The following is a 14,218-nucleotide window of genomic DNA, read 5'->3' on the forward strand; positions in this document are numbered from 1 at the left end:
GAAGGCCACCTGTCTTGATGACTTCATTGTTCCACTGCGCACCAACGAGAAAACCTTATCTTAGTCTCTCGGAATCGTGACGTACGAGAAAACTACATCTCTGGGTGGTCCATAAACCAAGGACTTAGTTCCCTTCATGTATCGTCGTCATACACGCTGCAATTCTGTGTATCAATCAATACACAGAACTTCAGGCCCGCAGGCCTCTTTCTTGCGTGTCTTCTGGCATCGGATCTAGAGAACAGGAGGCTCAATTTTTACAGTGTCGAAAATGGACAACATGGAAGCTGGAACTGCAACATCATGGTTTTCTGAACAATTAGATTTGGATCATGTATTCACTAGTCTGCCACATGTCGATTGGGATACTAATTCGCCAGTAGTAGAACTGTCAGAGGTGGATTTGGATGCAGCGCTATGGTCGTCATGGGATGATTTACTCGTTGACGAAAACCATCGCTGCCACGTTAATAACCTATCGGCAGAATTGGAGGCAATTGATGAGTATATAATAGATGCAGATCGGCGAGATGACAATAATAACATCGAGGAAGATCCAATATCGAGACCTCAGAGTGATCCCATCGTCTTCCAATGCCCGATAGACACTGAGCTGCATCCGGCTGCTCTATTTGCTGCGGATCGACCGCTTTCTGACTGTGCCGTGGTCACAAACAAGTCAGTCTCGCCCTCTGTCGATGTCGATCCTGGCGCCTTTGAGGAAACGGAATACAAAGGTTTGAGGATTGTACATCTCTTGACAGCATGCGCAGAAGCATTGTCGCAGGGAGCAGAAGATGTAGTGGAGGTCATACTCTGCAGGTTGCGAGAGCTGGTTTCTCCCACAGGCTCCACCATGGAGAGAGTGGCTTACTATCTCTACCATGCTCTACTTCACTCTAAGGTCAATTCCCTAGATCATTTGGAGCCCAATGATAAAAGCAATTCCCTAGCTCATTTGGAGCCCAATGATAAAAGCACCAAGGACCATTTTCTGGGAGCTTTAAAGCTGCTGCATGTAGCTTATCCTTACATACAAATACCTCACTTCACTGCTAACCAATGTATTCTGGAAGCAGTCGCTGCAGCCGGTGGTGCTAATAATGTACGAATCCATATTATTGACTTTGATATAATGGAGGGTATGCAATGGCCGCCATTAATGGAGGTCCTGAGGAATAATGAAAATTTATATGGTGTTAGTCACTTGAGGATCACAGCAATCAAATGGGCAGAGGACGAGGAAGAATGTCTGCTTTATTGTCGGCACACAGGAAGAAGGCTGTCGGAGTACGCAAGCTCTGTGGGGCTCCCGTTTTCGTTCCAGGAAAGGGATTTGAAAGGGCTGAAACAGGTCCTACCGTTGCATGAGGGGGAGACAGTAATACTGAATTGTTTATGGCAATTGCCTCACATGCTCAATCTGCGACACAAATCGCAGTTATTGGAATTCCTCATCAGCGCGCGCCACTTGAATCCCAAGGCCGTTACGCTCGCTACGGGCCCACAGGGCGCGGAGAGTAAGAGGGCCAACTTCTTGGACAGCTTTGGTCGTTGTCTAGAGGATCTGTGCGCTATTTTCGACTCGCTTGAAGCTGGACTCCCACAGCATGGGCTTGCAAGAGCGATGGTGGAACGCATATTCTTTGGACCCGCCATGTCTAGGAGAGTGGTGAGCAGTAGTGCGTGTGGCCCACCTGATACCAGAAAATCCAACGTTGTTGACCTCCCTCTCGAGTGTGGTTATGGTGAATGTAGCATAAGCAACGACACTATGTCGTATGCAAAATATACGCTGCAGAGTGTGCGTAGAGGATGTTATGAAGTAGAATTGGTAGGTGATCATCGACTGGTTCTGAAATGGGGTTCCACCCCTTTGGTGTGGGTGTCTTCGTGGAAATCAACCTCAACATCATCCTGCATATAGCAGCAAGGTAGAGCTATATCAACGAATCCGTCACCACAGTTTGGTTATTTGGATGTGGACCTTCAACTCTGTCTTATTCCCACAGTCAAAAAAATCACGTAATTCTTCTGGAAATATATGTTGTGTTTTGGAAACTTAATTTGCAAGATTGAACAGTTTCTAAAGAATATACAAAAGTACGACGTGGGTATATCTGATGAAGCATTCATAGATAGAAATTCTTAAATTGAGACGTATGTTTTGGTATTTGTATTGAGACGTATGTTTTGGTATTTGTGATTAAAATCCAGGATATAGGTAAGAGTGGTTTTGTATTTAAATAAGCATAAGGAAAGGAAAGAGGGAGCTACAATGGAGATATTCAAGTTACGGAGGGAATTGCCTAAGATGTAATGTCATAAATATATTTTTAATATATAGTTTAGATGCTTTTTTTATTTAAAGTTTGAGGATGATGAGATGAAGGAAAAACATTTAATTCAGTTTAATATATATATATATATATATATTTTATATTTTATATTTTATTGCTTATGGCTTAAATTAAATATTTGATTGAGCAGATTGTTATATTTTTGCATTTGATATTAAATCTGTTTGTGTTACAGTGTTAATTTTAAGTTTATATAGACTTTGTTTCTGTTTGTGCAAAGAAGGATTGCTATTTTTTCTTTGAATGATTTGGTTACATTGAACATTTCAACCTCATGATTACTGGTTGTAATTTAATTTTAACTTTATTTTATATTTTATCATTCTATCTGGAATTATTTTCATATTATTATTTTTATTTTTTAGTTGCATGCAGGTTACATTAGTTGTGTGTTGTGAATGGTTTTGCATTCTTAGAAATTAAGATATAAATAAATGAGATTAATAGCAATTTGTATAGATTAAAGATTTAGAAAACTAAATTTAAAATAAAAAAATCATTTTATTTTAATAAACTTCTCATACCAAAACAAAATATATATATATAAATTGAAACCATTGTAAATCTTCTTCTCTTGGTCAGATGAAGATGGTTTAAAACTAAATTAACTGTTTGAAGCTAGAAAAAAGAAGTTACATAAAAGTAAAATTCTGGGGTTGTAAAACACAAATTTTAGTCACAGAAGTGTTTGTACAAAAATATTATACTTCTATATGTGAAATGTTTCGGGTCCAATGCCTATGACATGATTAATGGCGTTGAAGAGGGAGGTTAACAAAATAAAAATCTTAAATTAACAATTTATTGTACTTCTATATGTGAAATGTTTCGGGTCCAATGGCTATGACATGATTAATGGCGTTGATGAGGGAGCTTAAAAGAATAAAAATCTTAAATTAACCATTTTTTTCTATGATGTAACACTGGCCTACACCCTAGTGCTAAATTGGTGTAAATTGGTGTAGTATAAATTTTATTTTGGATATATTAGCCAAAGTAATTTAATTATTAAAAATATGATAAAATTAATATATTTAAGATGTGAAATGTGATATAAAAGATATACAGATGTATAATTGTATTGAAATATGGTTTTTAACTTTGTATAAAAGAGATGTTGTAAATTCATATAATATAATGTATTGTTGGATCTATAACTAAAATTAAAAAAATTAAAAAATAAAATTATTAATTATAATTATTAATTATTAATATCTACTAGATAATCAAAATTAAAAATTAAAGTTGTACATGTCAAATTATTTAAAATAATATTAAAAAGCTATAACAAACTAATGCTTATAAATATTGTTATGGTAATTGAAGCAAAATTGACCTCATAGAGCCAATCTTAAGTTTTGAAAACACATGATTTTTCCAATGGTACTACAATATAGTTTAGCATGTTTAAAGGCATGGAGACTCGTTTGTAATTTTCCTTTGGGCTATGAATGATGCTTGAAATAAAATGGTTTCATTGACCAAGAAAAATATTTGTGTGTGTTTAAACTAGCCTAGATCCATTTTAACATTGGATCTATCAAACATTGACAGGAATCAAATAAAAGGTTTTCACCTTGTGAGATTTGATCTCTCTCGGCACTTTATAGATGTGGAGTTAATATGAACCTAGGATGATTTTCATTTTTTTTTTATTTATATAAAAAATATTTTTTTAAATAGAATGTAATGATACATAAATAAGTTAATGAAGTTTAATATTATTAAGAAAATTATTTTTTTTTAAAACAAAATTATTACACGGATAAAAGAAAAATTGTGTGGGTTCTTGACATATTTATCCAAGTTATGTGAGAAAATAATGATAGATCATTCATAAATATCTCTCTAGATGTAATTTATTAACTATTTTGAAAACTTAAGAAAGGGAAATGGGAAACGAGATCACATAATTTACCCACATATTTATCCAAGTTAAATGAAAAATAAGATAGATCATTCATAAATTTCTCTATAGATTTAATTTTTTAACCTTTTTGAAAATTAAGAATGAAAAATGGGATAATAGGTAACATAACTTGAACATAAAGTTGTAGGTGGTCCTCATTAATGTGCATGTGCATCTAGAAGATATTGCTTGAACATTCTAGAGATCTCATTCCCCTTCAAGCACTTGTATCTCATACTAAAAAACAGGAAGTTACTCCATATATATCCTTGCAAGCAAAGATATGATGAGATATTTACTAGATCTAGCCTAGATTAGTCAAGATAATTCAAATCCATTCAGTATATGCAATGAAGAGTATGAAATAGAGAAAAATAATGAAATATATATTGATATAAAAAAAAATTAATACAATTTTTAATTTTGAGTGTATGAATATGCTTAGCGGCTCCTTAGCTACAACTCTTTGGTTTACGCTCATAAGAATGGAAACCTTATAACAGTAAGAAGGATCTGTGAGAATTTAAACAACATATACTTAAATAGTTTTCTCTTTTCTTTTCTCCCTTATGAATGGATTCATTAAGTAGAGTTGTTAAGGCAAAGAGAATATGAATATACACCCCAAGGTCCTAGAGCATTAAGAGTCTGGAGTAAATTCCTACACCATTAGATGAGGCAATTCAAACCCTCTCAAACTAATCTTCTCATGAATGAGTGAATCTGGAAGCCTAGATAGGTCATCTCTTTGTGCTAAGGGGTGACAGAAGATTATTGTCACTTGTAGTGGGACAAGATGTAATATTTCACTTCTTTCCAGTATGCAAGGAGCGATGAAGCTACTAGTTTTTGACTCCCAAGGTAGAAAAATAATGTTTAACCATAGTAGGTGATTGGGTGTCCAAAGATAGTAACGAAGGTGGAATATAAGATTGTAATAAATTCCCCCTAATGTATGATATTAGGAGAGAAGCTAATGGTTGAAACATATAATATTATTACAACTCTCATGGTGGCACAAGGAAGGAGCCAAATCATAACAAACTAATCAAAGCTTGCAACACTCTTGAACCAATCATATAGATCATCGCTGAGGTAGGCATACCAATTTTCTACCAAAGAGATAATAAAGCATGGCCACTGACAAAATACATTCCTTATCCATGATGTGAAATGCAAAGACATGGCCATGAATGAATACATTGTGGATCCATGCTATCAATAAGAGATTGTAGCGATGAGAAAATATAATATGGATCTATATCACAATATACACTAGGAAGACAATAGACATGAATAAGAATGCCCCAAGCGGTCTTCAAAGTACATAATATAAGGAAATACCCCATCAATATTGGAAGGGGTAACATGAATAAGTGCGATACCCATAAGCCCATGGACTTTGTCACAAACCTAATAGTATGAATCTACATCATGCAAATAGATGTCTTGATGTCAAGAATGGTATAAACTATTTAATTACTATTTATTTAGTATACCATTAATTGATGTGAGGAGACATGCCAATGTGGAAAATGGACTCCAAGGTACCTAGTCTAATCTACTAAGTGCGGATAGGGTATTTGAAGTAAAAAAATTGTAGATTTGATTAATCACAACTCATGAGTAAATGAAGTAAAGCCACTATTATACACTAGGAAACCTACCATTCATGACTACAAATTATAGGGTACTAAATAGTTTCTATTTGGACTTCCCAGATATTGAGTTAACATAGATATGAATACATCCTTTGAAGGAGGGCCTTGATGTATACATACTAATCAAAATGAAACATACATCAATTGATGATGTGAAGGGAATGATTCACTTAGTATAATTAATATAGGGATGCCTGACATGGAATGTTAATGAAATTCCAAATGGTTGACTCAAGATTAGACTACCCTTCAACATTTTTGGCATGACACAAGAATGTATCAACAAAATTAATGCAAGGGAACCATGCAATATTGTGTAAAAACTCATTAGGAACTTAATCATGCTCCATAATGGTTCGAAGTGTAATCAACCATAGGGATAAATAACACATATATATGGTAGAATCTGTTGACAATGTTGAAAATTCATCAACCAAGGGGATCTCCACAATATGAAGTCCCAATAAGACCTCACACCATTCAGTGTAGGAGTCCCATCTAGTATAAAGGCCTAGTTGTCGAATCGTTAAATATTTTCCTTGGCTCTAACTGTCATCACAAGAGAGTGATGTAATGGTATATCTGAAAAGCAAGGTGAGTGTGTCTGGTGAGTGTGCAACACAACTGTGTCTAGTTTCTCCTACTATGAAAGGGGGGAGAAAAGTGATCCTATAAGTGGGAGGTAATAGTACCACCTAGGAAGATACACACATGTGAACTAGAAGGACCTGTCTAGCATCCAACGAAATAGTCCATAGTGGATGCGACAATCATTACAACCAACAAACAAGGGAAGGTCTGTGTCACATCTAGCGGAATAGTCCACGATGGATGTGACAGTCGTTATAACCAATAAGTAAAGCAAGATATGTCTAGTATCCTGCGAAATAGTCCACAAGGATGGGACAACAATAACAACCATTACAACACATTCTCAACAAGATAAACACTAAAATAACTGAAATACTTAAACTATCTTAGTACATGTGAAAGAAAATATGAAATACAAACGTCCATAGAAAAGTCTTACAAACATTCATAAGTCATGCATGAAGAACATGCTCTTCTTCAAAGGCTTATGATGTTAAGAAAAATTTCCAATACACATATTTACATTGTACATAACTAGCTCGCGTAGTGGGGCACTAGATCCATTCCGTGTTCCTCAAAGAACTAGCTGGTCTCTCTAATGCCTTGTGGGAGGAGCCAAGGTGAGAATTCCTTTTCTCATACAATGAGGGGGTATATATAACCAAGGGGTGATGCTTACCCCTTGTGACTCTTTGACTCCCCTCATGGCTGTTCAACTTCCTACGAATTTTCAACTTAAATGACTCTTCATATTGATGTCTTTCCATTGGACTTCCATTGTACAATACATTTGATTTACAAGATACCCGGTCCACAACAGTGATGTGGTGTATGAAAATTCATGACAATACTGACATGGATTGGCTTGATGATATTGTAATTTCAAGTCATTGTTACTACTGAGTTCTAGATGTGTTCTTGGATATGCTTTCTCTTCTCCTCCACATAGTTTGGTAGTACAGGGTCTTCAATGATCTTCAATATTGATAGGTGGTTGCACACTTTATTCCTTTGCTTGGTCTTGGTAGGTCCCCTTGTTCGTTCAGCTACAAGTGAGTCTTTAGGCATGCTTCCCCCCTTCTTCTCCTTCTTCATAATCTCACCATGACTTGATAGTGTACATGTTCCTGCAATTCACTCATGACAGGACGACATCAATCTAAAAACTCCCTAGTCTAAGATGATGCATTATTATCCATGAACTGATCCTGAGACAAGTGAAAAACTTGGAGAGGGGGCCCAGTAACTATGCAAGGCACAAATCTAGGTGACAGGGAGAGAGCTTGATCATCGAGACTGCATTGAGCGTAGCTTAGGCTTCACTAAGGAGCTTTTTAGCACAGTCCCCACTGGGGAGGGAAATTTCATAGTGGCCACTGAATACAGGATGATGCCTTGATAGGTCATTTATGCACATTTTTTAGAGGCAAGGGGTAATGGACAACATAGACACCTCGAGGAGAAATCTTCGGATTTCTTGAGGGTAGAGAGATCTGCTTGAGTGAAGGACACTGGAGGATAAATCTGCATACTTCTAGAGGCCAAGGGAGGCTAGGAACTATCTGCATTATGGGGTTCCATGGGGTAAGGAAAAATCTTGAGGACTGAAAGTGCGAAGTGCAGAGTTGAAGTGAGACTGGGAGGAACGACTGCACAATTCTAGGGGTCAAGGAAGGTTGTTGGGCTCTAGATTTACGCAGTAAAATCACCCTAGAGGAAATTGATTACACACTGCATAGTTCCAAGTAGCAGGTTCACATCAATGAGGGATGAGACTGCGTAGTGCGTAACTCATTTATGGCCCGGTGAAGCTAAGTTGCCCGGTCAAGAAGATTTTCAGAAAATGGCTAAATGCAAGAGGAAGATAGACTTGTGATGAACTTGAACTTGTGATCACACACTTAGCATATTTTTAAGACATGAAAACATATACCACTAGAGAAACAAACAAAGCATTACCTTCTGTGTGACTATCTCAGGACAAGAAGCGACAAGTGCAACACTTGAGATAGACTTTAGGACGACCATGGTGACACTTGTGTGACAGTGCTCAATACTTTGTGTATGAGTGCAATGGGTGTTTACATTGATAGGACAACTATTATACACAAATCCAAACCTTTGAAACCACCAGAAAAGGATAAAAACATTACATATTAGTCAAACAGACCAAAGGATGACAGTTAGCCCAACATACAAAAGGGAATGAAACACTTAGCGAAAACACATGGAATGGCTTTCAGTGTTTGCGACCATACATGTCATTGAAGACATAATGATATGACAATGGTAAGTTATCCTTCATACTATGCTAAGACGTGTATTTCATGAAAGATGTGAATTTTTTTCGTACTACCCTCCAAAGGGTTGTGAATCAGATGGAGTCGTCATGCGGTCCTGATCTTCTATCATACCCCCGTGTTCCTTGGTATTCTTATATGATGATTATCCTTTCTCCTCATTTCCTTGAGTGTCATCTAGTATGTCCTCCTTCTTCATTTCATTCTTTATCATCTTGCCATAGCGTAAGAGAATACTTGCATCTACAACTCACTAATGATGAGATGACATCAGTCTGAAACCCCTAGCCACAGATAGAGGACTTGGATTCATGAACTAGGAAAGGATTGAGTGAGAGGTCAAGGGAGAAGGCCTAGTAGCTACATGATTACCTAGTTAAAGCACCCAAGTGTCAAGCTTGATCATTGAGACTGCACAATGTGCAGCTCAAGCTAGACTGAGTGAAATTTCTGCACATTCCTCACTGAGGAAAAATTTGCGTAGTGCCAAATTGTGTAGTTCAAGAAAGCAATGGTAGTTGCAGGATGGGGCCCTAGGAGAAAAAACTATTCAGTTTCATGAGGCAAGGGGGACTGGGTCACTCAGAGGATTGAAGGATAGAACTGCGTAGTTTCTAGAGACAGTGAGCTATAACTAAGGGAAGGACACTCAAGGAAGCATCTGCGCAGTTTTGGATGCCAAGGGAGGTTATGATTTCTATGCATTACATAGTTTCAGTGGGAAAGGAAAGATATTGAGGGTTGTAGATGTGAAATGCATAGTTTAGGAAGGCTGGATGAGGCTAGGTTTCTAGGAATCCTCCAGAATTTGGATAAGTGTGGGATCAATGGAACTGATGTGAACAGTGATAGAACTTGATTGTGACAACACAAGTGGACACTTAGTGATACAACATAGATCATCCAAAACATATGAAAGCATACTTCACTTAGTCTAACAACCTTTCTAGCAACTTACAACAAGTGTGGCTCCGATGATATACGTTGTGATGTTAATGACGACGGTTTTGTAATAGTGAGTGAAACTTTGAAAATGAGTGTGAAACATGTCTACATGATGAGAACAACTCATTTTCACAAATATTTCCCGTTGAAGCAAACCGAAACTCCTCTTTGCATGACAAGTGATAATTCCCATGCCTGAAAATGACACTTGCTATACAAAGGTAAAAGTGTAAACAACTCTTCAGATTGAAGAAGGGATATTGAAATCATCATTTGACCAATGAGTCACTAAGGAACGAGCAATCACATGATCCACAATAGGCTCCAAAATTTAATTGTAGGCCAAAATTTTGGAGGGTATTATAGCCACCACAACACTTGGCTACACACTAGTAAAATCCAGCTTCTCTTCTTTGGTTAACTACTTCCATGGAAGGCCTTGGTTCTTCACATATTATTGATTCATCATGCAAATTACTGTGGCCTTCCCACTTGCCCCATGAATAGACATGGTGCCCTCTATACCTTCTTAGTTGAACACAACATAAGATTTAGCATGATCATAATGTTTCAAGTTGGGAAGGGTAGTGTATCTCGTGAGCTTAAGATTTTTAGAGTATAATTTTTCATCTCTTGTGTTACTCCACTGCCATTGAGCCTGGACAGTAACCGGGTGGAGTTTCTTACTTCACCTCTCTGTGCAAGAATCCTTTCTCTTCTTTCACCTTTATTTATTTATTTAAAGAGAACTCTGCATTGGAACTTATTTATTTTGAGGCAAAAGAGGGATCCTGATTTATTGAGAGCAGAAGAGGTTGTTCCTTAAGAGAAACATATAGAGACCTCTGATTTAGGTTTTCTCATTTAGAATTTTCCCCTTCTCCATTTCTACTAGTTGGATAAGCTTGAGAACACCAAAGAAAAAAAAAAGAATATAGGCATGAGGCTTCTTGACTAGACATGGGCTCATGGTTGGACCAAAACTCTCCTTGTGGATGGTTCGTATTTTCCATCGGAACTTCATCGGACAAAAGGTGTAACCAACACAAGGAAGTTGGAAAGATGGCTATCCAAATGTTGAAGTTTCACAAGATTTTGTAGTTTAGCTACACACATACTAAGAAGTTAAAATAGGTCCAAGCACAACACTTATTCGCATGATGAAAATAAAATGAAAAACTCAACAAGAAAGAAAACAAGGCAAAAAGAAAGAAAACAAAGAACTAGGAAACATAACCAAAAGAGAAGAGAACAAAAAGGCTAAAGAAAACATGATGTAGAATCATAATAAGAAAATGAGGAAAGACTACAGGGAACGAGTGTAGTATGAGTGAAATAAAGGGAAAACCTGGATGCAACTAATCCTACTCTTAACCTAATAGCAGAAGGTCAGGGTCACATATAATAAAATTTCCAGCGAAACCATCGTAGTCATTCCCGACCTCCATCCACAAATATATGAACAATTAAAACAGATAAAAAGTGATGTGTAATAGAAGATATAAAAACTTCAAAAAATTGCACAAGAAAAGGAAGGTCTTTCCTGTGGGTGGAATGGTGTTTCACACCCACTACTTTTATCCAATTCACATGCTTACCTTTTCGATGAATATGATTTTTCAACAAACCTCGAGAGCTTCTTGTGGATGTGTCTTCATCTACACTGAGGCCATTAGAAAGTGCTAGGAAAGATTGAAACTTGTTGTTTGCTACAGAGCTTTCCAAGTAAGATTGTTCCAACAATTCAACAATTGGATCGTAAAATTCATGATGGCCCTCTTGAAAGCCCTGTAATCTAGGAAAAGATGAATTTTCAATTAGAGGAGCGGGATCATGATGGGGATCTAGTAACGAAAAATAGATATGATCATTCATAGTAGTCATGCAAAGATAGTGAGGACATGATATAAACATTAGCGAACGCTAAAGTGCCTCGCAAGCTTAACAAAAATATGAATAGGGAGATGTTGAACAGCTAAGATCAAGGAGTGTGAAACAACTATCATTGGATGTGCTGATGGGAAAATGATAAGGCGAATGAAAGTCACCAAAGACAGAAATGGTCCGATGAGTTGATTAAGCATCAGATTCCAAGTTTTAAATAAATAAATAAAAATCAATTTGAACATTCTCGTGAATTCTCTAAACAAGCAAACCAAGTTCGTTGTGAACCAAACATGACAGACCACCTTCTTGCAACTAGTGACAAATTGTACAAGCATCGTATTAAGCAAAATATTTTAAAAAGGATGCTAGCACCACAAGTGAATGAGACCGGTTGGGAAATGGGGAAAAGAGAAGAACTTGATTCATGTGATAACTTGTGCATTTAATATCACTCAACAGGATTTTTGGTGTGATGAGAGGACAAATTTGCAACATCAAATTCACAAGAAGACCGAGGAGTTGTCCATTAAGGGATAAATTCGATAAGCCTGATTCCTTTATGCAAATATAGTCTTTGAGATGATTAACTTCACAATTACATGACTCTATGAGAGATGCACATTCCCAACCTGAGTTTGATGCAAGATTTTTGCATGAAGATGAATGAACTGTAACAGATTCTTGAATTTGGTCCGAAGTAAAATATTGAAAAATTGAAAGGTCACACCCAGAATACCAAACACTTTTCACAAGGAAATTTATATCGAGTGAAACGATGAAAAGAGATGGATTGTACTATAGAAACTAGATCTGACTTAGTTCGAGGGGCTTAATAGAGTTGTGAGATCCTAACATAACCATCAACAGAAGTTGAAGTGCCTTGACTCCCTGGAAAGTCCCAAAACTTCCTAGGATTGTAGAATCACATATTGAAGCTTGAACTAGACCATGCATGGTTTAAGCGTAGTTGCTATCACGTATTTTAATAATACCACTTCTCATTGGATAACAACCATCTATGTAACAAATTTTACTTCAACTTCAGAAACCAAATTGCTCGAATGAGAAGAATCTTCTGATCTCAAATCCAAGGATAAATAAGTTGGTAAGATCTCTTGAGCCAACTGATTTGAAGAGGTTTACTCAGGCAAGAGAAGAGATGATGAGGGGTGAGAAAGGTTCTCTATGATTTGACTGTTTTCAATTTCATCATGGAAAACCTCACGACTTTGTTCTAATCGATGGGATAACTCATCGGATGAAGAAAATGAAGAGTATGAGGCATCTTCATCATAAGTAGACTTATTGCAAATGATAGGACACAAGTGATGGTGAGTTGAAGAGGAATTTTTTATATGAACATCTTCTTCAACCAAAGCATATTAAATATTTAAGTTAAAATATTCATCAGAAGCCAAAATATCATATGATGTTCTTAGGAATTAGTCGCATCATATGAAAATAGAGTTATCATCATTAGAATGATCACTACCCAAGGCTGGGGGATGATTGAAAGAATTCATTGCATTGGATTATCTACCGAGATTAGTATATTGAGAATCATTTAAGAATGGAAAAGAAATATATTGACATGGAACATTCTAAAAAAGAGAGGAAAGGTTGAAAGTGTCTTCACTTTTCTGCTCCTGTACCTGTGTAATGTGACTTCTTTGTACCCAATTTAAATTCGAGCCAGTATCTTGAGAATCAAGAGAATGTGAAGAACCAGCTGGTGGAGCATATCGATCAAGCGGGTCATGGTGATTTGCAAGAGTCAGGGAAGAAGAAAAATCAAGAGGTTTAGGTTCACTATGTGAAGAGACAAGAAATGAGTGCTCAAACTCGTGTTTCAAGATATCCCAATTCAGATGTTTTTTTAGGAATTTCATAACAGAGGTGAACGAATCGATAAGAAAAATCATCAACTGGTTCATTAGGCTTCATTCTTAAAAGATTGATTCTTCCACAAACATCTCAGTAGTTATACTTATCGAAGGCTTTATGAAGCTTCTTGGTAAGCTAGTCGAATGAATGGATAGAAGCAATGGGTACTGTATGAAACCATTGATTAAAACAACCTTCGAATGTGAGGGTGAGTAGTCTAGCCATGACATCTTTGGAACATATTCTTTGAGAAATACAAAGACAAAAAAATTGAAACAGATGTTCATGGAAATTTGATTCACCCTCACCATCGAACTTAAATCCAAACATGTTATGAAGGCATTTTGCAAGGATGGTACAATTAGGATCTTTATAAAAACGTCCCAGGAATATGATTTGGGGAATAGCCATTTGAAATAAGAGATTCAAACTAGACTTAAATAGTACATCATGTCGTCTCACCCTCTTTCTAGCGTCATTTTGTTAGCGGTGTTGGAAATATGTGAACTAAGGGGATCTCCCCGATATTAAGTCCCAATCAGACCTCACATCATTTAGTGTAGGATTCCCATCTGTTATAAAGGCTCAGTTGTTGAATCCTTAAGTATTTTCCTTGGCTCTAGCTGTCATCACAAGTGACTGATGCATTGGTATCTTTGAAAAGCAAGGTGAGTGTGCCTA

General features: G+C 36.7%; 1 protein-coding gene across 1 annotated transcript; it reads left to right on the plus strand.

Annotated features, from left to right (window-relative positions):
- Nucleotides 1–271: 271 nt before the first annotated feature.
- On the plus strand, nt 272–1,927 carry LOC149266180 (protein NODULATION SIGNALING PATHWAY 2-like). Its single transcript, XM_089407406.1, has one exon. The coding sequence runs from the start codon at nt 272–274 to the stop codon at nt 1,925–1,927; it is 1,656 nt and encodes a 551-aa protein (XP_089263532.1).
- The last annotated feature ends 12,291 nt before the right edge of the window (nt 1,928–14,218 follow it).

This window comes from Pinus tabuliformis, chromosome 6, assembly GCF_031772625.1.
Source record: "Pinus tabuliformis cultivar Carrire ecotype Pingquan chromosome 6, CPIR1, whole genome shotgun sequence".
NCBI classification, from domain to species: Eukaryota; Viridiplantae; Streptophyta; class Pinopsida; order Pinales; family Pinaceae; genus Pinus; species Pinus tabuliformis.

Bases quoted from the DNA above. Each gene is read 5' to 3' on its own strand.
- LOC149266180 (XM_089407406.1), top strand. From the start codon at position 272: ATGGACAACATGGAAGCTGGAACTGCAACATCATGGTTTTCTGAACAA.